At 57.8% G+C, this 21,411-nt stretch overlaps 1 protein-coding gene across 1 annotated transcript in view; it reads right to left on the minus strand.

Annotated features, from left to right (window-relative positions):
* Positions 1-282: 282 nt before the first annotated feature.
* The window catches only part of bcl11aa (BCL11 transcription factor A a), a 32,516-nt gene continuing 11,387 nt past the window's right edge, over positions 283-21,411 (minus strand). Inside the window, exon 3 of the mRNA XM_029251468.1 lies at positions 283-4,595. Coding sequence (XP_029107301.1) covers positions 2,533-4,595 — 2,063 coding nt within the window. The 3' untranslated portion in view covers positions 283-2,532. The remainder of the gene's footprint in view (positions 4,596-21,411) is intronic.

Here is a 21,411-nt window from a genome sequence, read left to right on the forward strand (position 1 = left end):
ATTTAGTATTTGGCAATGAAAAAAACCTGCAAAACGTGCTGCTATAATTATTATTATTATTATTATTATTATTATTATTATTATTTAATCTTTTCTTTAAAAAATTCCTTTAATCGTTGTTTAACGCAATTGTTTACTGCATATGACGTCTGCTTTTGTTGGAGATGCTGGAATGCGGTCAGGTGAGCAGCGGGGGGACGGGGACGGGGAAGGGGAACGCGCACGACACGCGACCCGACGCGAGCTTGAGGCGCTGCGGAAACGCGGTGGGTGGGAGACGGTTGGGGGGGGGGGGGGCGAGGGAGACGGATATGTACAACCCCCGGCCGGCCGGCCGCGGAAAGGCCATCTCATGGCCCCTCGTCTGTACGACGCCGCACAGCTCTTCCACAAGTCAATCTTCCTCTTTTCTCCTTTTCTTTTTAAACATACAAATAATTTGCACTATATTATCCTGCCAAATTAAAAAAATATACCGTGGCAGCTTGTTGTTTTTTTTCCCCACTACCAAAAAAAGGTACATCGATACCTTTGAGAGAACAAGCAACAGTTAAAAATACAAGGCTCAATATAAATACTATAGTCCCTACACTAGGTGAACATTTAATTCAAATACCATTCTAGAAATACAGAAAAAAGTAGAGCGTAAATGTGTTTTTCGCATAGGAACCGACATGAGTGTGCATTTTCCTATATTCTCTATATTATATTTATATATATTCTTAACCCTTTCCCCAGCGCAACTTGTGTCAACCTGAAGAGCTGTGAATTGCCAAGGCAACAAAGTCACAGATGTTTTTCATCCATTTTACACATATTGTGATCAAGTCCTGAACACCACTTCGACAGAGGAAAGAGAAAGAAGAACCAACTGAAAAAGCATTTCCCCTGGACATAATGAAGTGTTACTTTTAAAAAGTCATTCATATTTATATTTTTTAAAAAATTGTACAAAAAATTCTTGCACTGTTAAGCAGCAAGTTTTCTCGATCATTCGTTCTCTAACGGGGAAGTTGTGCGGCACGGGCCGCTCGGCATTGTGGGAAAGGCTCGGCGACTAATTCGTTGGGCGATCTCCCGTCGGCAGAAAGCGGCGACTCGGCGTTCGTTTACCAGAATCACGACGAGTTTTCCCTTAAGTGTAAACCTGTAAACTGGGAAAATGGAGCAGTGCACTTCGGTCCCGTACGCGAGCGGTTCCGCGCTCAACCGCGAACCGGCGACCTGGGGCACGGGTCACGCCGGGCCGAGCGGCAGGCGACGCGTCGGAGCACGCGGAGACCTTCCGTGGAGAAAACGCCTCTCCGACGTTTCGTCTTTTCTCACGGCTCCACCCTTCACTCGTCCTACTGCGGGCAATTCGTAGTCGGTCATCAGCGGCACGGAGCCCGACGAGGCCGTAAGAGGAGACCTTCACCTCCTCCCCGTTGCGCTGCGCTCACCGGGACCGCGTGGCCCTCAGGTGTGCAAGGGACCGCTGGGGCAACTCTGCGGCGACCAGAGCGAGAACATTTACAGCATTTACCCTGAAATCAAAGTGTCGAGAGCTGGGGATACCGCTGTGCGCCGTACCACGAGGAACCAGGACAAGAGGGGGTCAAACCCCACAACACAACTAGTCACTATAGGTAGCGAAATGAGGATTAACAGGAAATTTCCTTTGCTTCATAATGACATTGTTTTGCCATGTCCCAGTGACTCTGTCAGGTAGGTTCTTGATGCAAGGACCCGTCGAGCGGCTCCGGTCCGGTCCGGTCCGGTCCGCTCGATCACACCTGTCTGCAGCGCGGAGCTCAGCTTTCGCAGCACACAGGAAGGTTCACCAATGCAGTGTCAACATCCAAGGCACTCTTTTAGTGTCAGTTTTTTTTTTTTTTTGTTTTTTTATGTTTTTTTTTTTTTTAAACCAGATTCAGTACAAATTCAGGTTTTAATCATTTTCTTTTTTAAAGAAATTCAATGGCTATTAACACTGTACGTTTTCTCATCGAAGCCAATTGACGTTTCCAGCCCCAAACGGACCCAAAATCTTTTTGAAAGATTGATTTAAGTGCGACTCTCAGCCCACCGGAGGAAGGAGGGTTTAAGCAAAAGACAGTTTTTTTCTCCATGTTACAACACAAAACTGTACATGATATGTATTACAGACTGGATGCAGCATGGTCGATGTCTTCTTTCTTCTTTCTTCTTTTTTTCAGTTTTTTTCTTTTTTTTAAATAAAACGTAACAAGAAAAACAGCGATACATTTACTCAACAACTAACCAACCAGGGACAATTTCTCTTTAAAAATTTGCCAAAACATACCATGCATGCTGTCTAATTATTAAAAAAAGAAGGAGGGAAACAGAAGAAAAGCACGCGACGTGAAATTATTGCACGAGAGAAAGGCTCCTAGTTTGCGCCGACGCGAGAGTATTGCCCGGAACAGATCATGCATTTGACGGTCAGCGGGTGTGTGCTGGGGCCCGGGGGGGGGAATCTACAGGGGGACAGTCCCGCGAGAAGCGGCTCGGCTCGACGCGCCGCGCCGCCTACTCAGTCTTAATGTCGCTACTCAAGGTTCGCTCGCTGTGCCACTTCTTCATGTGTTTCTCCAGGGTGCTGTACACGCTAAAAGGCATCTGGCAGATTTCACATTTGTACACGTCCTTGCCCACCTGGCCGTGCGTCTTCATGTGGCGCGTGAGCTTGCTGCTCTGGGCACAGGCGTAGCTGCACAGCTCGCACTTGTAGGGCCGCTCGCCCGTGTGGCTGCGCCGGTGCACCGTCAGGTTGCTGCAGTTCTTGAACACCTTCCCGCAGAACTCGCACGTGTCGCTGCGGCGGCCGTCCTTGGAGCTGGGCCGGCCGGGGCCCAGGTGGGGCGTGCTGCCCCCGCTGCCCGTGCCGCTGCGGCCCGACACGCCCCCGTCCAGCTCCCCGGGCGGCGTCGAGAAGCGCAGGCTGCCGTTGTCCGACGAGTGCTCCGAGGACGAGGTGAAAGGCGATTGTCTGGACTCCCCGAAGTTCAGGAAGGGATCCTTGAGCTGGCGGGACGCCGCGTAGCCGGCGAGCCACTGCGAGTACACGTTCTCCGTGCTGGGGAGGGTGGGCGTGGGGAGGTCGAAGTCTTTCTCAAGCTTGATGCGCTTGGAGAAGGGGCTCAGCGAGCTGGGGCTGCCCAGCAGCAGCTTCTTGGACAGGCCCACGGAGGGCGACTCGCTCGGCGACGAGCCCCTGCCGTTGACGGCCGAGCCGCAGCCCTCGTCCACGCGGTCCGACTCGAGGGCCGAGTCGTCGTCGCACAGGTCGCGGTGCGGCTCGCTGTCGGAACCGAGCGCGCCGCGCTTGTGCTGCCGGAAGGACTCGCCGTAGTGCTGCATGCTGGCCGCCAGCCCCAAGCCCTGCATCACCTCGGGCAGCGAGCGTGGGATGCCGTCCTCGGCCAGCCGCCCGCCGTTGTTCTCGTGGTGCCGCGCCGCCTCCAGATTCAGCCCGAAGTGGTAGCTGTTCCGGCCACCGTTGCTCTCCAGTTCCTCCTCTTCCCCTTCTACCTCCTCCTCCTCCTCCTCCTCCTCCTCTTCCTCCTCCTCTTCCTCCTCGTCCTGCTCCTCCTCGTCCTCGTCGTCGCCGTTCTCGCTCTTGAACTTGGCCACCACGGACTTGAGGGCGTTGCTAGCGCTGCCCACCAGCTCGCTGGTGCCCGGCTCCGGGGAGCTCGTGGCGGACAAGCCGTCGTCCGACTTGACGGTCCCGGGCGAGGCCTTGTGGATGTGCGTCTTCATGTGACGCTTCAGCTTGCTCGCCTGGGTGCACGCGTGGTCGCACAGGTGGCACTTGTACGGCTTCTCCCCCGTGTGGCTGCGCCGATGCACGATCAGGTTGCTCTGGAACTTGAAGGCCTTGCCGCAGAACTCGCAGGACTTGGTCTTCATGGGCGTGCCCTGCGACTGGGCGGGGGGCTGGCCGGGGGCCGACTGGGAGCCCGATGGCGACTGGCTGCTGGGCGGCGGCGGCGTGGCCAGGAAGGGTGGCTTGGCCCCGGGCTGGAAGGGCTGCAGCAGCCTTTGCATGGGGCTGGGGCGGCTCGGCGACAGGGGCGGCGTCGAACCCGAGGTGTTGCCGGCCAGCTCCCGCAACCGCCTCGAGAAGTCCATGGCAGGGGGCGGGTCCAGGGGCAGGGGATTCAGGCGCAGCACCCTGTCGAAGGCACTCGGGTGGTGGGCGGAGGCCAGGGCCAGGTCCTCGGCGCTCAGGTGCTCGATGCGCTGCGGGTCCAGGTGGTGTCGCGGCGGGGGGCTAAACAGGGGCGGCGTGGGAGGGAAGCGGCCGTCCCTCAGGGGCGGGGCTTCGCGCCCAGACACGGAGCCGGGGATCCGCAGCAGGCTGAAGGGACCGCCCTCGGGCAGGTGGAGGCCGTGCAATGGCGGCTGGGAGGTGCAGTCAGCACCCATGGCCGGCGGGACGGCCACTCGTGGCGTGAGGGGGCTGCCGCGGTCGCCCTCCAGGTAGATGCGGAAGCCGTGCGTGTTCTGGGCGTGCTGCAGCAGGAACCAGGCGCTGCCGAAGGGCTGCTTGCAAGTGGTGCAGGTGTAGCTGCTCGGTTCGTCTCTACCTGAGGGTCAGAAGAAAACAAAGAACACCCGTCAGGACGTTCACCCGGAGCAAGGGAGCGGAGGACGACGACGGGCGCTCGCCAGGCTCTCCGAGCCATAGGTGAAGCGTCGCTCGCTCAGGCGAACACATTCCCGTGCTGCACGGAAACCGAACCGAAGCGCGTTGAAGCAAATGCAAAACAAAAAAAAAAAAAACGATGAGAATGCCTGCTTAATAAAGGTATTTAAATGTAATTATGAGGGAGGCTGCACTGCTTTCCGGATTCGAGAAGAACAAAAGAGAGCAGCAGAAAGGGCGGTAAAACGAATAACAGCATGCGGGTTTTACGCAGTACGATGCGGCGCAAGCGGAGAACCGGGGCCGCCGACCCACCTCGGGTCCCTAATAGCGGGAGAGCGGTGGCGCTCGGGCTCAGGAGGGGCCACCCCGCAGGGCGCGCGAGTCGCCTGGCTTTTAGTAAATAAGAGTCTCTAATAATTGAGGCCCATTCAGCGGTTCTGTTTATCGAATTAGCGACGCCTTTTGTGAAAAGCAACGCGCGCGGACGACCTTGCCGGGCCGCGGCTCACGGCGCTGCGCTATTGTGGCTCCGGAGCGTTGGGAACATTTAAAACAATAATTGACTTTCAATGGCACTTCCACAATGACCCGTCATTTGCTCCACAATGCATCTGAAATCTCATTACACGTATCCAGCTCCTCCACCGACTCATTTACAAGATTAGATAATAAACCGGGTGGAAATTAAAGCCTTTCGACACGAAACAGACCGGACGGACACCGGCGCTCACGGCTCTGCGAGACGCCGCATCTGATTTTTCGCTAAGTGGACGGCGGCTGCGGCCGAGTGGCCCTCGCACGACCGCACGACCGCACGCGCACGCGCACCACTGATCTCTGGGAGAAACGCACACCGATGGTCTTTTCGCCCTCGTCCGTCCACCAGGGGCACGTGGCCGGGAGCTCCGGGGTGTTAATTACCCAGCAGTCCTCGCGTGGCACCGAAAGCCCTCGACAAGGAGAGTGTGTGGAAACACGGAGAACGTCGCACGCGCAGAATTCAGCACGGAGCCAGAAGCTGAAGTGGTGCACAATTTCATTAAAACGCAGAAAATACTCGCTTTATACAAATGGAAAAGGGGCAAATTAGATTCCCCTCCCCCTCCCGTACATTTATATGACTCTATTTGAATGGACAGGTAAGTAGGAAAAATAAGATGAATTTCGCACATCAAATAATCCGTGAACAGTTCAATTCCATTTGGGGAACTCTCACGGAGATGAGCTAACATCGCAGGAACAGAAGACAAAGCGGCTCAGGAGCGGACGGGGACGACGCAGTCGGCACCGATAACTGTCCGCAGGGGGCCTTTTGCACTGCGGAGGCGTCACCCGGACAGGTGAACTCAGCACCGAGAAAGGAGACGTGGCCCGACCTGGACCGGACAGGCACGAACTGGGCAGGAGGCTGGCAGGTGGACTGGATACACCCCTCCTCCTCCCCTCCCCTCCCCTCCCATATACACACACACACACTGTTTGAGCCCCGCAAATTAACCTCACTGAAAGGTACACAGACCCTTCGGCGCAGCTGTGCCGGAGCTGGAAAAATGGTGGTTATTAGAGCAATGGAGAGGCGCTGGGGGCAGGAGGCAGAGGGTTACGGCATTGGGGGTGGGGTCAAGAAGCGTGACCACCCCCCCCAAAAAGCTTGCATCCCCATATTCAGCAGACCTGCAGGATGAAACATGTGAACGCTGGCAGACCGCTGGACACACACACACACACACGCACAGAGCCATGGATGGACACGCAAGGATGAACAGAAGAGACAAAAAGAGTTGAAGACGGCGTCACGTACGCAGAATGAGACCATCCGTAAGTGGTGACCTCTTTTGAAACGGATTAGAGGCTAATTACGACAAACTGGACCACCGCAGACCCGCGCCGGTCCTGCGAGGCCCGCGCTGGACTCGGACCGAACCCCAAGCGCGGTGCCACGGGAGGAAAAGCGAACGGACGGGGCCGCCGACACCCTCGCCACATCCGTGCTCCCCGCCTGCTAAATTATGGATCATTACAATCTGCAAATGACAGTTAATTGTTGCCACCTGCAAGGGGTTTAACCTGCTGTACATTTGCTCTATTATCGTGCAAAGGATATTTAGTGATCGTGCGGACTGTAGCAGAGATGATTTAACACAGCTCCAGAACGTGTCCTCATCCTGGGTGTCTCCTGCCTTCATGTCTGTTTCAGAATCTGGGGGAGAGATGAAATGCAGCGGCATCTCTTCCCGCGAGTCCCTTCTCTCCTTCCAGGTGCGCAGGTGGACGAAGAGAGGCCCACCGACAAGTGCGCTGACAGACAAGGTGCGCGCATCGCGACGGTCGCCTTCGCACTCGACAGTAAGACGCACGCCGCCGTGCCAACGCGGCGGGACAAAACACGGGCCGGAAGAGAACCCGCGAGACCCACCCAGCGGAAGCGGTGGCCGCGGGATCCCACCACCCGGACCAAACCGCCGGCGAGACACAGCCTGCTTCCAAAATCACTTCGCCTCGTTTGCGAAGTCAGGGCCCGTAGCGGCACGTTTCGCCGCGCGCCATCGAACGCTCCCGCTTACCACCGTTCGACGTAGCGCACCTCTGCGCATCGCGGCAGAGCACCGCATACGGCCGCGGGCCGCCGTGCGCCGTCGCGTGTAGCCGGATGCCGCTACGTAGCGTCACGTACGCATCGCGAGCCAAAAAAGCAGTTTGCCAGGTCCCAGACAGGCTCCTCGGTGTGCGTGTGACCAGACTTCACCGCTGGGACCACCGCAGGGTGTGACGGAACTACTCAGCTCAACTTTAATGTCTTTGTTGCCTTTTCTGTGCTTTGATTTATTAACGCGTTTCATTTTCTTTTTACGTTTACTCCGTGAAAGTAATATAACATCGATAAAGTGAGACTGTGGCAAAACACTGTCTTCTAGACTGAGGATCATTTTAATATTTTAACATTACATGCCTTTGTATCTGGGTGTGCAAAGAAGAAGGGACGAGAGAGACGAGTGCGTGCGTGCGTGCGTGTGCGGGTGAAGTCTGACAGCAGGAGACACGAGACAGAGTTGCGGAGGCCCAGTCATAGACAGGGTGTCCAAAATCAGTCCAAGGGGGGCAGGTGTCCACAGAGGAGTCCGGCTAATTTCTCGGCCTTAATCGGCACAAATCGATCCTTGTTTTTCTCATACGTGTTTTTGCCTCGCTAAATTCGTCCTCTCGCTTCACAATGAATCTTCTGTCGGTTCAGAAGCGCAGCGGAGGCGAATGCTCTTAATAAAGGAAGGCAGCCGAAGCAGATATCAGTGTGAGGACACCACACGCACGTACAGCAAGGACAATAATAATGATGGTGATGATGATGATGATGATGATGGTGATGATGCTTTTTTCCTGACATCAGAAGCACCACTCAGCCCAAAGAGCAGCGTGATAAACTCAGAGAGACCGAGGCAAATCCAACCCGTGTCGCTGCTTATTCCGAAGTGCTGCTGTGGATGGAGAGGAGAAAGGAAGCGTTTAAGCGTTTAAAAAAGCATTTAAGGAAGGCAGTGGAAAGTGGCTGCAATAGCAGTATGTTAATTAAGCGGGAGACGTCACTCTCGGTCCAGCCAAGTCGGGTCAATCGCATCCTGCAGAAGAGCGGCAGCGTGCCGTGTCGGGGATCCGTGTCCCGGGATTTAGTCTCGTCGCCGCGTGTGTAATCCCTCCAACGGCACCATCCAGTGTGCGCAATTACACTGGCGGAGATTAGGGAGCACCTGATTCTCCACGCGTATTACATTCCACCGGAGGGAGGGCGCTAGAGCTCGGCCCGCCATCGCCGACGCCGCCCGGAAAGTCGGACCGGACGCGAAGTCGCGGTTCTGCTCCGACGGACCCCGTTTGTACTGGAACGAGGTTCTAACGGATGATGTTTGACCGGGAACGAGTTGTAACGGAACATTTTCTACTGCAACCACTTTGCACCGAAACCAGGTTCCAGTGGAACATTTCGTACTGGAATCGGGTTCTAACCGATCACGTTTAACTGGAACAGGTTCTAATGGAACATTTTCTTTTGGAACATCTCCCAGCGCAGCACACAGTAGCTGTTGTACCGATTGCCCGTAACCTCGAATGGGGAGAAAAGCACGAGCGTCACGGTCGCCGTCCCAATCTTGAACATATGCGGCTCGAAAATAAAACCGCTCCACCGAACCGAAAGGAATCTGCGTAAACCGCGTCTGCCGCGAAACGCCGAGGGAAGCGACCGGTGCGCGTAAGTCTGTGCGCTTGCAGAGGAACATCCAGACCTCCTGCGCTGCGTGTGACCTCCCGGCCGAGCGGCGCCGCGTTCGCCACCCTGTGGCGCGCAACCACGTGACGCATCTAAAGCTAAAAAGGCCCTCCTGACCCCGGCAAGCCCTCCGTCACGTGTTCGCACACGGCCTTTGCGGGGTTACCGCAGCCGTGCTCATAAGCCTTGGGATGCGCGATACGGACAGAGGCTCTGCGCTCAACTGCGCTGCCGGGCGGTGCGAAAACATGGGTGTCGAACAGAGTTGAACCGGCTCGCCTCTGCAGAAAGGGTCACGGTGTGATACAAATGGCCTGGACACACGCGCACACGCAAAGCGAATACAGCTGTAACCTCAGCCGCCAGCTGCGTCTATTTCAAGGGGATCCCGTCGTGTTTTACCGTGTCGCGTGCGGCGCTCGGGAAGGCGCAACAACCTTTTTGATGGTTACTAACAGTAATTGCGTTTTTCGTTTGTGAGACTTTGCCGTGCGAAGGCTTTCTCAGGAGCGCATGACCTTCGTAATGCAGGGGACCACTGTATAAGGGAAGGAATCATCGTTCACAGCGAACACACACGATGTGAAAAATCAGGCGCCGCATCGGTCTTGCTGGATCGAGTACAAAGGTGAGAAAAGACAACAGGTGTGACGAGCAGGACGTCTGTAAGCAGATGCGTGCGTTTTTCACGCGGCGTGTAAAAGAGATAAAGCCCCGGCTGAGCCGCGTTCGCGCAAAGGGAGCGACGGCCTCTTTTGGAGAAGGGCCTCCGGGGGACAGATGGTATCGGAGAAGGAGCGACCCTGCATGTGAGACGCTCGATAAAGGACAGGAGGGTGAGAGCCCCCCTTCCCGAGGCTTCGGACCTCGGACCGGAGAACTTTATCTATGGGTGGACCCGAGACGGCCCCGCCGGGAGGCGAGGAGGGGCCCCCCGGCTGCTGCTCGCCCCGGGGACCGCTCCACGGTTTACTCACCAGACACCGGAGGAAGAAAACCGTTTCCGCCTCATCTCATAACTTAATTTTAATAATACGCTTGAAGCCTCCTAAACCGTGTTTATGATTGTAATTAAATGGCCAAACCTTTATATAACCGGCCATGTGTAGCGTTTATGCGCGCCGCGCTCCCCGGGCCTCCCTGCCTCCTCCTCGCATGGGAGAGCCGGCCTGGCGGGGACAACTGCAGGCTGCAGTAAAACCAAAGTGGCGTGAATGAATTAGAGGGAGCAGGGCGGGGGCGCGCAGGGGTGGGCGGGAGCGGGCGGGGGCGCGCAAGGGGACGACACGCCACTCCGCTAACCGGTCGGTTTTACCGCGACCGCGTGGATCGTTCCTGGAAGTAGTGGTTGGGTGAACCGACACGAGAGCTGGGAGGAGCGCTCGTACCTGCGCGCACTTCAGTGGACACCGACGCCAAGAGGCACGGCGTTCGCTCTCCGGGCTGAGATGCCCCCCCCCCCCCCCCCCCTTGAGCTCTGCATGGTGAAGAACCGTATGTCTGACCGCCCTGGATCATGGAACTCAATTCCAATGGATCCCAGAGGGACTCTGGTGCTCCGACTAAACACCCACCCACCCCACCCCATCCCACCCCTGCTGGCCTCCTGCCCTGGGGAAGCGGGAAACCCGCGTCCAGCTCGGTGTTTCTGAACAAGAACCGTGGGCGGCGCAGTGACACGGAGGGCAGCACCGGTGCCTTGATGTCTGGGCGATACATTCAGATGTGGCATCGAATACAGCTTGGTCACGTTCTCCCCGTGTTCATGCGGTTTTCCAGCAGGTGCTCTGGTTTCCTCCCACATTCCAGAGGCATGTGTTTCAGGTGAACCAGTGACTCTAAATTGCCTACTGTGTGTGCGAGTGTGTGTTACATTGCCGTGGTGTACAGATATGTGGATGACTGCTGGAGGTTTACTGTACCGCAATGTACCTAACGCTGTAAAAACACTGTCGAAAGAGCAGTTAAAAATCGCTTCATGTCATTTTAGAGAAAAGCATCAGGGAAGGAATAGAAGCAGACGGGGGGGCACCGCAGGTGACACGGCCGCCATTCTGTCGGGATCCGGCCACGAGCTCCACCTTCCTCGCCTCCCTGCCTTCGGATCCCGCGATTCGCATTTCCATTAGAGCGGCAGCTCCCCTTTTTCAATTTGAATATATTTCCTTCAGAGTATCTGTACCGCGGTGCGCTTCTGCCTCGGCTCAAACCCCAAGCGCACGCATTACACATGATGAGTGTCATCGTGCCGTTCGCATTTCACTTCCTCCGGTGCAAAGTGAAACTCAGCCGTGAGCACAGATGTGTGCGCCGGCACACGGACACACACGCGCGCGCAGACGCACACACACGCACACACACAAGCTACTAAACGACAGAAGATGCTTCTCATCCCCCGAGGAGAGCAGGAGCTCCCGCGAGCGCCGCAGAATCCCGGTCACCGGTCACTCCGGTAACAGGCGCCACGGAAACAGGCGGCGAGCAGAGGCGATGGATCTCGCTGGGGTTCGTTCTGAAGAGCAGCTGCTGCAGCCGTGGAGGCCTGCAAATCAGTGTGACGCCGGGTACAGGCAAACAGGCTTCCTCGCTCACGGACACACAAACAGCTGACAATCCTGGGCGTGCGCGCACACACACACACACACACACACACACACACACACACACACACACACAGAGGCACACATATTCACATGCACACAAACATCCCACCGAGCACTGACAGCGTCTTCATGTGTCTCTCTCCATCCCTCTTACCAGTCCATTATTCACGGGCCCATAAAGGTGTGTTGTTTTCCTCTCTCTCTCCGGGAGCGTAAACACCGTGCAAGGGCGTCTGGGGGCTTGGGGGGGGCGGGGCCATAAAACACCACACCTGGGCCTCTCAGCACCTTAAACCCCCAGGAGATCCTTACCAGAACACCAACCTTCCCAGCAGCCCTGGGGAACGAGGGACATTTCTCTTGACACAAAGACGCACGCGCGCGCACGCACGCACACACACACACACACACACACACACACACACACACACACACACAGAAAGAGAGAGTGCCACTAAAAACACTGACCCCTGAGAGAGGCATTTCTTCTAAACTCCTCCCTCCTTCCCACTCTCCCCTTTGTCCCTCCCTGCATCGGTGCAGGTGCGACCACCTCCTACACACCGGATGCAACCAATAAACGCACACACACCGTGTGAAAGTGCAAGTCGATCAAGTGTAACAGCCGTTTGGTGGTGCAGTGAAATGGCCCAATAAGATAAACAACTTCCTCCTCACTTCAGGCTTCAGCAGGAACAGGGCGAAAGGGGGGTCTCGGGGGACTGGATTGTGAAATGCTGACGAGGGTCAAGCTCTTCACCGCACGTTTTAGTTACATTTACCTGACGCTTTTCTCCAAAGCAACTTACAATGTTAAGATTACAATTATTTACCCATTTGTACAGGAGGGTAATTCTACTGGAGCAATTCACGGTAAGTACCTTGCTCAAGGGTACTACAGCCGGAGGAGTGGCTCGAACCTGCGGCTCTAAAGGCAGTCACTCTAACCCCTATGCTACCAGCTGTCCCACAGCCCTGGCAACAGAAGATCGCGGCTGCCCCGCTAACCCACGGCGATGACGGTCAGTCGCGGCGACGAAAGCTCTTCCCACCTCCCTATTTTACACCGAGCTCAACCCCCTTTGCCGGGTTCCGCTCCGACATGGACTCCCAACAGCTTCTGTGCACTTTTCTACTTCTAATTCTGGCAGGGACCCTGAAGTAGACCTGAAGACCTGAAACAGAGCGTGTCCAAACTCCATAAGGACCGTGTCTTCATGGAGCACAGGAGCCGGAAAAAAGTCCTCCACCGTCAAACCTTTCCAGCGGACACAGGACGCCACGGTACAAGTTATGTTTCACCTGCTAAAGTGTCCCCTGCACTCCCGCTCCTCATCTTTCCCCACTGCCTCCCCGTTTCTTCCCGTTTGAGTTCCAGCACCGGTTACAGGCTACAAGATGGTCAAGGGATGTGAACCGAACACCTACAGGGCCCGATCGCTCATCGCGCTCCCTCCTCCGCCTTTGTTCGCCCGGTGCTCGGTTCGGTCCCCGAGCTTCAACGCTCAGTCGTGCGTCGACGAGCTGCTCTTCGCTCTGATCTGTCGGGCACTTTGGAAAAAAAGCTTCGGCGACACGAATAACCGTCAAAGTGAAGGTGAACGAGGCGGGAGGAGCACTTCTTGCTTCCGGCGCTCTGAAATCCAGCAAACCTCCGAGACATCTCAACCTTCCCGCAGAGGTTCCTGTGGACGGTTTCCGGCGTCGGCGTCTCGCAAGGCCGCGGATCAGCGCTGGCAGAGGAAGAGGAACTTCCAGTAAAAAAAAACAAGGTCCTGAGGTATTTGCCGCGCTCGCTGGGCGTGAGCGATGCTCCATTAGCCTTCCTGAGAGTCACCTAATGTGGCTAATGTTCCCGTCAGCGGGGTCCTGGGAGCCGCAGCGCACACTTAGGCCCCGCCCCTCTGAGCTCACCGTGGTCGCCGGACTCCGGGCGCTGCGCTTTGAGGCTCGGCCAACGCCTTTTAGCCGGGCCCAAAACGCCCCGCAGCCAAATGAGAGCAGGATATTCATGGCGGCCGAAGCACAAACACGCCGCTAATGACTGCGATAAGGACGGCGGTACTCCAAGGGAAGCGCTTTATGTGCCATTAGACGGGAAGACGAGAGCCCATTTGAGGGAGCGCTGAGCGGCCCCTGCTGCGGCCATGCCGCGGCCCACGAAGGGCGCCTCCGCAAGGGCTCTTTGAGGCCACCAAAGGAACGTGAGGAGGCAGCGATGACAGCGCACGGTCGTTAGGAGCAGCTTTTCGCAAAACTTCTGAGAAGTCGTTCTGGTTTCACCAAAGAGCATTTCCTGCCAAAGGGCTTCCGGAGGATTCCTGATGCCGCCGTGTTCCGCTCCATCGCGGACCCGGTTCTGGCAGAGTGGCGGAAGCGCCTCGGCGTCCGCCCGCAGGCCTCGGGACGGAGCGCGGCGACGGCGGCGAGGACCAGGCGCGGCTCCGAGGAGGAACACACAGAGGAGACACGCGGACGTGCCGGCAGCTCTGACCCAACGCTGCTTTACCCCACACGTGCCAAAGACGAGCCCGTGAGCCTCCGGCGCTCCAGACCTGTCCGCCGTCCCCGTGACGGATTCACTCCGGCAGCCCGGTTTCAGGAGTGCCGAGTCACACCCGAAGGAGCGTCAAGTGCGTCTGAGATGTGAGACGGGTTCGAACGGGTGCGCCGTGCCTTCGGGAGGGAATGGAGTTTCACGCCGGGCAGTTTCAGAGAAAAGAGCCCGACAGTCGGAGGGAAGAGCATGTGCCGGGGAGCGAGCTGCTGACCCGCTGTTGCCCTTGGGGGCAAACGGGGTGAGACAGACCTCGGGGGTGGGGGCACGCTAACGCTGCGGTTTTCTCACCAAGGCCATTTGAAACGCGTTTATTTCGGCACCGGCTGCAAACTGACCACCGGGTCACGGAACTCATGTGACGGCGCGCTCATGAAAAGGCACCATTCAGCAGGACCGCTTTGCCCTGCGAGTTGACGGCGCCGCCACAAAAAGCACAGTGTTCCGCGCTCCTCCCAACACACCCCAGTTTTCTTTTGCGCACCGGCTGCGTCACCGTGGATAATGCGGCAAAGCGTTAAAGGTTCGGCGTTCGGACCATCGTCGAACGGCACGTTGTTTGCGCTGCTGCCGCATTTCCTGACGTTTCCTGAACGTCCCATCAGCTCCACGAGATCCAGGCGGCGAACCGGGACCGGAGACCAAAGACCCCTCCCGGAAGGGTCAGCGGGCTGCGTCGACCCCGCGATTTTCCAATGGAGCGTCCAGCTTACGGGGCGACAGCAGCACTGCGGGGTTTAGTACAGATGTAGCGCAGGCACAGTAGCTCGAGTGAACAAGAAGGGTTCACCTCGCTCTAGGTGCTCCCCGAGGGAGCCGTGGTCCTCGAAAGCGCTGCAGATGCACTACAGATGGACATTTACTACACTGTGTGAGAGCTACCGTTACACTCCACCTACACATCGAACACATCGAAACTGAGTCCTGCTTGACAGCTGGATGCAGGGCTTCCTGGGAGATGTCAGCGCCTCCGCCCCCGTCCGTCGGGACGCACCCGGTCTCAGAGGGGCTTCTCTACGACCGCGACCGCACCTCCCGAGCGACACGAACGTGGTTTAACCTTTAATACGACAGGAATCGCCAAGAAGGGGCTGTGGTCTGTTTGGGGAAATGCATATGTTCCTCAGACACGACCCGTCTGCCGGCGACCCTTGCACACCCGCTACCGAAGATATGTTAATGAGGGGGAGTACCTGCAAGCGGCAGACAGCTCGAGTCAAAAATCAGGTTCTAACACAGTGAGCCCAAAGCATGCTGGGAAGCAGCATGAGCGCCCTGCCAAAAATGTGTCCCCCATGGATCCGGAGGCCCGTAGGAAGAGCTGGGAGAGCCGCGCGGGGGAGGGCCTCTGCTGCCACGAAGTCAATCGGGTCGAGAGACATATCAGAGATGTTTATCTGAGCGAAGAGCCCCGAACTTTGCGCACGAGCGGAAAACACCGGCAGGGTTCGGAACGGATTCTGATGAATACCGGTTTGTGGCGCGGAGCTGCGGGGAAACACAGCGAAACAGGTCTGAGGTGCGAGAACTGCCCGGGGGTTGCGAGGGGGATGGGTGTGGAGGTGCACAGAATGAGGATCCACAGGTGACAGGAAGATTTACATCCTCACAGCTGTGGCAGGGCGTTTGACCTGGGAGACTTGACACACACACACACACACACACACACACACACACACACGCCCCCGTCTCGCAGTGCGGCCTTGTTAGAGTTCAACTGCGGCACATTTGCTGTGGGTCACCATGACCAAGAGTGTGTTTTGTAAGCGGTGTGTGTGTGTGTGTGTGTGTCTGTGTGTGTGTGTGGACTGTGAGAGCAGACAGGAAAAAGACATCAGGTCTTACGTTTGTCTCTGGGTTTGACTTTACGTTCAGCGGTTATATAAAGCTGGCAAGCAGGATGAGCACGTCTTCTTTGAGCATTAAATGATATTTCACTCCGAGACTCTGTGTGTGTGTGGAGGGGAGAGCTGGTCCTCAGTGGCCTCTGGTCGCAGCGCGTGACTGTGGGCCAAGGCCGATGGAAGTGCCGCTTTGAGCTGAATCAAATTCTTTACTATAAGAGACAAAAAAAGCTCTTCTGCCTCATTAGAGCTGAGAACCTGCCGGCGTCACTCAGCACAGCACACCAGTGGGGCTCTGCACACACACACACACACACACACACACACTCAGTTATCTGTGACACTCTGGCAGATTATGGGGGTCCTGGCCCACCTCCTGAAACCGGATTTCTCCGTTTCATCATATTTTCAATCTGTCGAGTGAGACAGCTCCCCCACCCCGCTCCACCCCGCCCCGCCCCGCCTCGCCTCGCCTCGCCCCGCCCCGCCCCGCCCCACGACTGTTTGTAGAATAGGAGAAGTACGTGCCGCTGGGTCCGGTCCCCCGGGGCCCCATGTCCGGCTAGGAAGCCGTGTCACGCAAATGGGGGGGCGTGGCTTCCTCCGACGGCCGGCCGAGGGACACGGGCCGAGCGCAGCTGTGTGGCGAGATGCTCCGCGTGCCCGTCGCTGGCAACCCGCCCCCGGCACTTGGCAGGCTGCGCTCACGCGACACGGTGGGCAGGATTTAAAATGCAGCGCGAACACGCTAATGGGACGAGAGAAATTGGGCTGAATGTATTTACACGTGTAATGTGTGCCGCCGTGCGCCACGCGCATTTGTCCGCCTTTGCCGGCCGATTGACTCGCAAACGGCTGGCGGGAGCTTGCGGTCGCAGTGCGAGACGCCCATCGGCAGCAGCCCGTCGCACAGGTTCCCGTTTAAGGGGTGTCGCTGTCCTTTCGCACGTACGGTACCTCGGCCCCGTGTCACACACCCCGCAGCGCACACGCTGCACACATGCGACGTGTTCTGCGTGACGCGCTCATCGTACAAACAGACGCGGCAACAGGACGGGTACGACAGGCCTGGAGGGCAGTAGGTGGGCCGCAGTGAGTGAAGGTGCCGTGTAGTGACACGCTGTCGGTGCAGTATGATGTCATCGACCCAACTGACCCTTCCCCCGCCGCATAGTTTTTATTCTCATATGGAACCATCAGAATTTGGACCGACCCCCCCCGCCACGCGGAGACCCTGCGGAGTGCCGACCTCCCCCCACTCTGACCGCTGACTGGGGGGGGCGGGGTCTAGCCTCACATGACACACACACAGCATCCAAACAATGACAGTGAGAAAGATGGGGGCAGGGTGGAGCCAATCTATCAGCTGCCCCCTCCGATGCCAACCAGTCAAGTGTAAAGGTATGTGTGTGCGATGGCGAGGAGAGGGGGTTTACCGCACCGAACGGGTCGAGAACAAAACAAGTAGTGGTGAGCAGGAGAACAACCCACAGCCAGAGCGACGGAGAATTTTGGGTCACAGCCCAGAACCACAGTGTGTGTGTGTGTGTGTGTGTGTGTGTGTGTGTGTGTGTGTGTGTGTGTGTGTGTGTGTGTGGTTCGATGCACACGCACCTTGTTCACAGTGTGAGTCCAGCAGGGCGGTTAAGGAACAGCGGTGCAGAGGGAGTACGGAGGCGCCGACAAGGAGCATCAGCCCGCGGCGCCAGAAGGTGTGAGAGTGGCGCCGCGCCGGACAGGTGAGCGCGAGGCTCAGGTCTGCAGGGGGGCCCCCACCACTAATGATTCCTGTGTCCACAGCAACGGCATTCATCTCCCCGTGGCGAAGGAGTGTTTGGACGCCGCCTCCAAACCGAACGGGAAATTTCTTGGACGGGTGACGACTCAGAGGACTGAAAAACAAGGTAAAAGTACACCTGCATCCAGCACTGAGCACGTGGCACCGTCTTTCTGCACCGAGCGTAACCGAGTGGTCGGAGCACGCGGATCACATGGGTCCGTACTCTCCCTTCCCAGCATGCTCGGCTGTAGGAGGATCCGACTCGGCGCCTTCCGTGCCGGACAAGTAGGGCGCCCAGCGGACCTGTTTCCGGCATGTTCCATCTCAGGGACCCAGGGGGCCGCCGGGCATCACGACCCCTGCTGCAGGAAGGGAACAGCGGGCGCCCTGAAGGGCTCGGCGTTCCGGCACTTTCCGGCCCGAGAGGCTCGGCTGCCAAAGGCTCAGGCTGAGGGGAAGCGCCCAGTTTCGCGGCGCTCGAGTTCTAATGAAAATACCGCATTTAATATTCCCGAATGGCGCAGCCCGTCCATCAATTATTGACGAGGACCGAGCGGTAATGCGCGAATGGCTCCGAAACTCGAGCGGAAGGAGAAAGACGCCAAGAAAGTTTCCCTCGCCGCGTCACAGACCTTCCCAGAAATACTTTGCCGTGACCGTGCGAGGACACGGGGCACCGACCGTGGAGCGCATCCTCGCTCGTCAACAAACGGAGCTCCGGTAAACAGGCTCCGCACATCAGATCCCCTCCGGACCCTCCGGGCCGCGGCAGCGCAGCGCAGGAGACGAAACGTTTGGACGGAGAGCTGCAAACAGGATCGGCAGGGAAGGGCGCCGTTCTCACCGCCCCATCGACCGCAACCGCTGAGCTGGAGCCTCGGTCCAACAGGGTGACTCACGTGGAAGAGGCCGGCGGACGGGGTCCGACTCAAAGGACGAGAGGCAAGCAGGTGACCCGGAGGATGGAGCGGGAGGACAGGAGCTACCGCCTGCGGACAGGCCCGGAGGACCGGAGGTTGACCCCACAACAACGAGGCTCGGAGGACAGGAGACAGCGGGACGGGAAAGGACGACCGCAAACGTTCGATTCCGTTTGGTGCCGCAAAGAGCTTAGGGAAATGTGTGCATTAAAAGCCTTTACGTTTAACGTTTCCCTCGCTAACCGCTGCGGCTCGTCGGTGCAGTTAAAAGTTATTTAACGTCCTTTTCTCAGAGTGGAACCGATCCCTGTAAACTTGTGTTAATCGCGAGTGTGGACGGAGCCCATCTTCGGCTTTGCGGTGGGGACCCTGCCGTCGGCGCGTTCGTCGAGGGTGAGCGTTAAGAGCAGTATGGTTTCAACCCTGTTTGCAAATGTAGCTCATGTGGCCACAAAGAGCGCAGCCAACAGGCCGAGAGAAATAGCCGGCGATGGGGTCGCAGCCTCGCCGTCCCGCCACTAGGGGAGCCCGTGCACAGCGAGGGGACGTCCACCTCTCTGCTCGCAGAACACCAAGTTGGTGCCTGACTATGACAGCTTGCAGGATCACAGCGGGAGGAGGGAGGAGGGCGGGCCCACATCTGACTCCGCCCACACGGCCTGACCCAGGTGTCTGAGAGCCCTCACCCCCAAGAGCCCCCCAAGAGCTCCCCAAGCTGCCAATCCGCCCTGCAGAGGAAGGAGCGGGAAAATCCTGGTCATCCCCGTCCCCTCAACCACCCTCCACATCACCTTCGGTGCCAGGGTCCGCACCAGGTGGCGGTTGGGGTGCAGCCCAGGTAAGGCGAGCGTTTACGACACACATCAGGTCCCTCCTGAAGACACCTTCCAGGGACAATGATCCGCCGTCCCCTTTGTTGTCTTCTCAGTCCAAGACTCCTGCAGAGCACCGGTGGAATCGCAGAGGCTTGATGGGAACCAGCGGGGGTTTGGCTTCAGCTTGTTGTGAGGTCCAGACCTGCCGGGACAGACTCTACCTCTCGCATGTGCAACGCAGCTCCCAAGTCGAGAGGCGGACGAGCCCCTTGTGTGAGGGAAGGTGCGCTGGCCTGGGCGGTGGGGCGGCGACTGTAGGCGGGGGTGAGGGATACGGTGGGAGGTCGAGGTCACGTCCCCCGGCTCGTGTCACACCTGGTTCGACCACCATCCTTCAACGGGGAGACGGACACATGGAATATGTCCTCCGTCCACATTTCCACGTATGACAGCGGGTGGTGGCTAAAGAGGGCGAGGCCCGTCTTGGGGGGGGGGGGCAGTGACACAAACAACTAATGGCTGCCCTTCCCCTCCCCAACATGGCCCGGTTTTACGGACAGGAGAGGAGCCAAGTCGGGGCAAGTTCCTGAAAAGCGCCGCTCACTTTAATTGGTTTCCCTGGACTCGCCGAGCGAGACGTTCGCAGCACGTTCTTTGTCAGGAGGACGTCGCCGCTCTTTGTTTGCGTCCCCCCGCCCGCTCGCTCGCTCTCTCTCGCTCACCCGCTCACTCTCTCAAGAACTCCTCGAGACCCGGACCGATGGCAGAGATCAGCCACAAGGCCGACCGACCGGTCTAGACTGGTTCTGACACGGCAAGGCGGGGGGAGGGGCACCGGGCCTTTTTTTTTTTTTGCCTTCAGCCAAAAATGAACCTGGGAGCATTTTATGTACATTCAGCAGGTGGGGGGGTGGCAGGGCGGGGGGTGCAGCCTCATCAAACGCCTGGACTCCAGCCAAGTTCATCTGTTAATGGACAATCATCCGGCTGCCACCCCCCGCCCCTCGCCAACCTCCCCTTCGACCCCCCCCCCCAGCCGCTCCGTTCGTGCGCCCCTCCCCCAGCGGGGGCTGCTGGAAGCCGGCAGGCGGATTATTCCCTCGCCGTTGCCTTTGAGTCGCACATAAACAAAGTGCTCGAGTGGAGGGCACACCCAGGGACCCCTGACAAAGCAATCCATCATCCCGTCTGGCAGAACCGGTCTGCCCACACAGGGGCCCGGCGCGCTAATGGCTCCGGGGTTCCCGCCCCCTGCCCCGCCCCCCAGCCAAACGTGCGCATCACCGCCGCGACTAGGAGCGAAGCTCCACCCCCTTCCCCGCTCAGCCAGCATCACGGAGGATCAAGTTTGCGCTAAGTGAGAAAGTAAATAAAGAAATAAACTGAAAAACAGATAAATAAATAAATAACAGGGTGTGTGTGTGAGAGAGAAACCGGGCTGTGTGGGGGGTCCTGTTCGCTCGGGACGTGTCGGGGCGAGTTCTGCACCCTCTTCCCTGCAGCGGGGTAGACTTGAACAACAGCGAGAGAGGGTTGGATCCCAGTCCGGCGGTCCACGAACGGGTCGCCGGTTCGATTGGGTTGCGGGGAGCCTCGGGGACCCCAACCCCTCGCTGGGGCTCGCTGTGCCTTAGGGGTGGGGGGAACCACTGTGTGGAAATGGTGGGCTTCCCCGCACAGCCTCCTGGCCCACACACCACTGGGCCTCGCCCTGCCCAGTAAGCGGGTCCAGACCGGGCCTGCGGTAGAATGCTGCCAGCAGTAGAACGAGAAACAAACACACACGCACACACACACACACACACACACACACACCCGCACCCACAATGTCTGGCTCTTATTAGTGCACACAAACTGCAGCACATGAAATCAGGAACAGGGAGTACACATGGAGCACAACCCCCCCATGGGCCCAATGAGGAAGCTCCTCCCACCACGGCGGATCAGAACATTTTTTCTTTCTTTCTTTTACTT

The sequence above is a fragment of the Scleropages formosus genome, chromosome 4, assembly GCF_900964775.1.
Source record: "Scleropages formosus chromosome 4, fSclFor1.1, whole genome shotgun sequence".
Lineage (NCBI taxonomy): Eukaryota > Metazoa > Chordata > Actinopteri > Osteoglossiformes > Osteoglossidae > Scleropages > Scleropages formosus.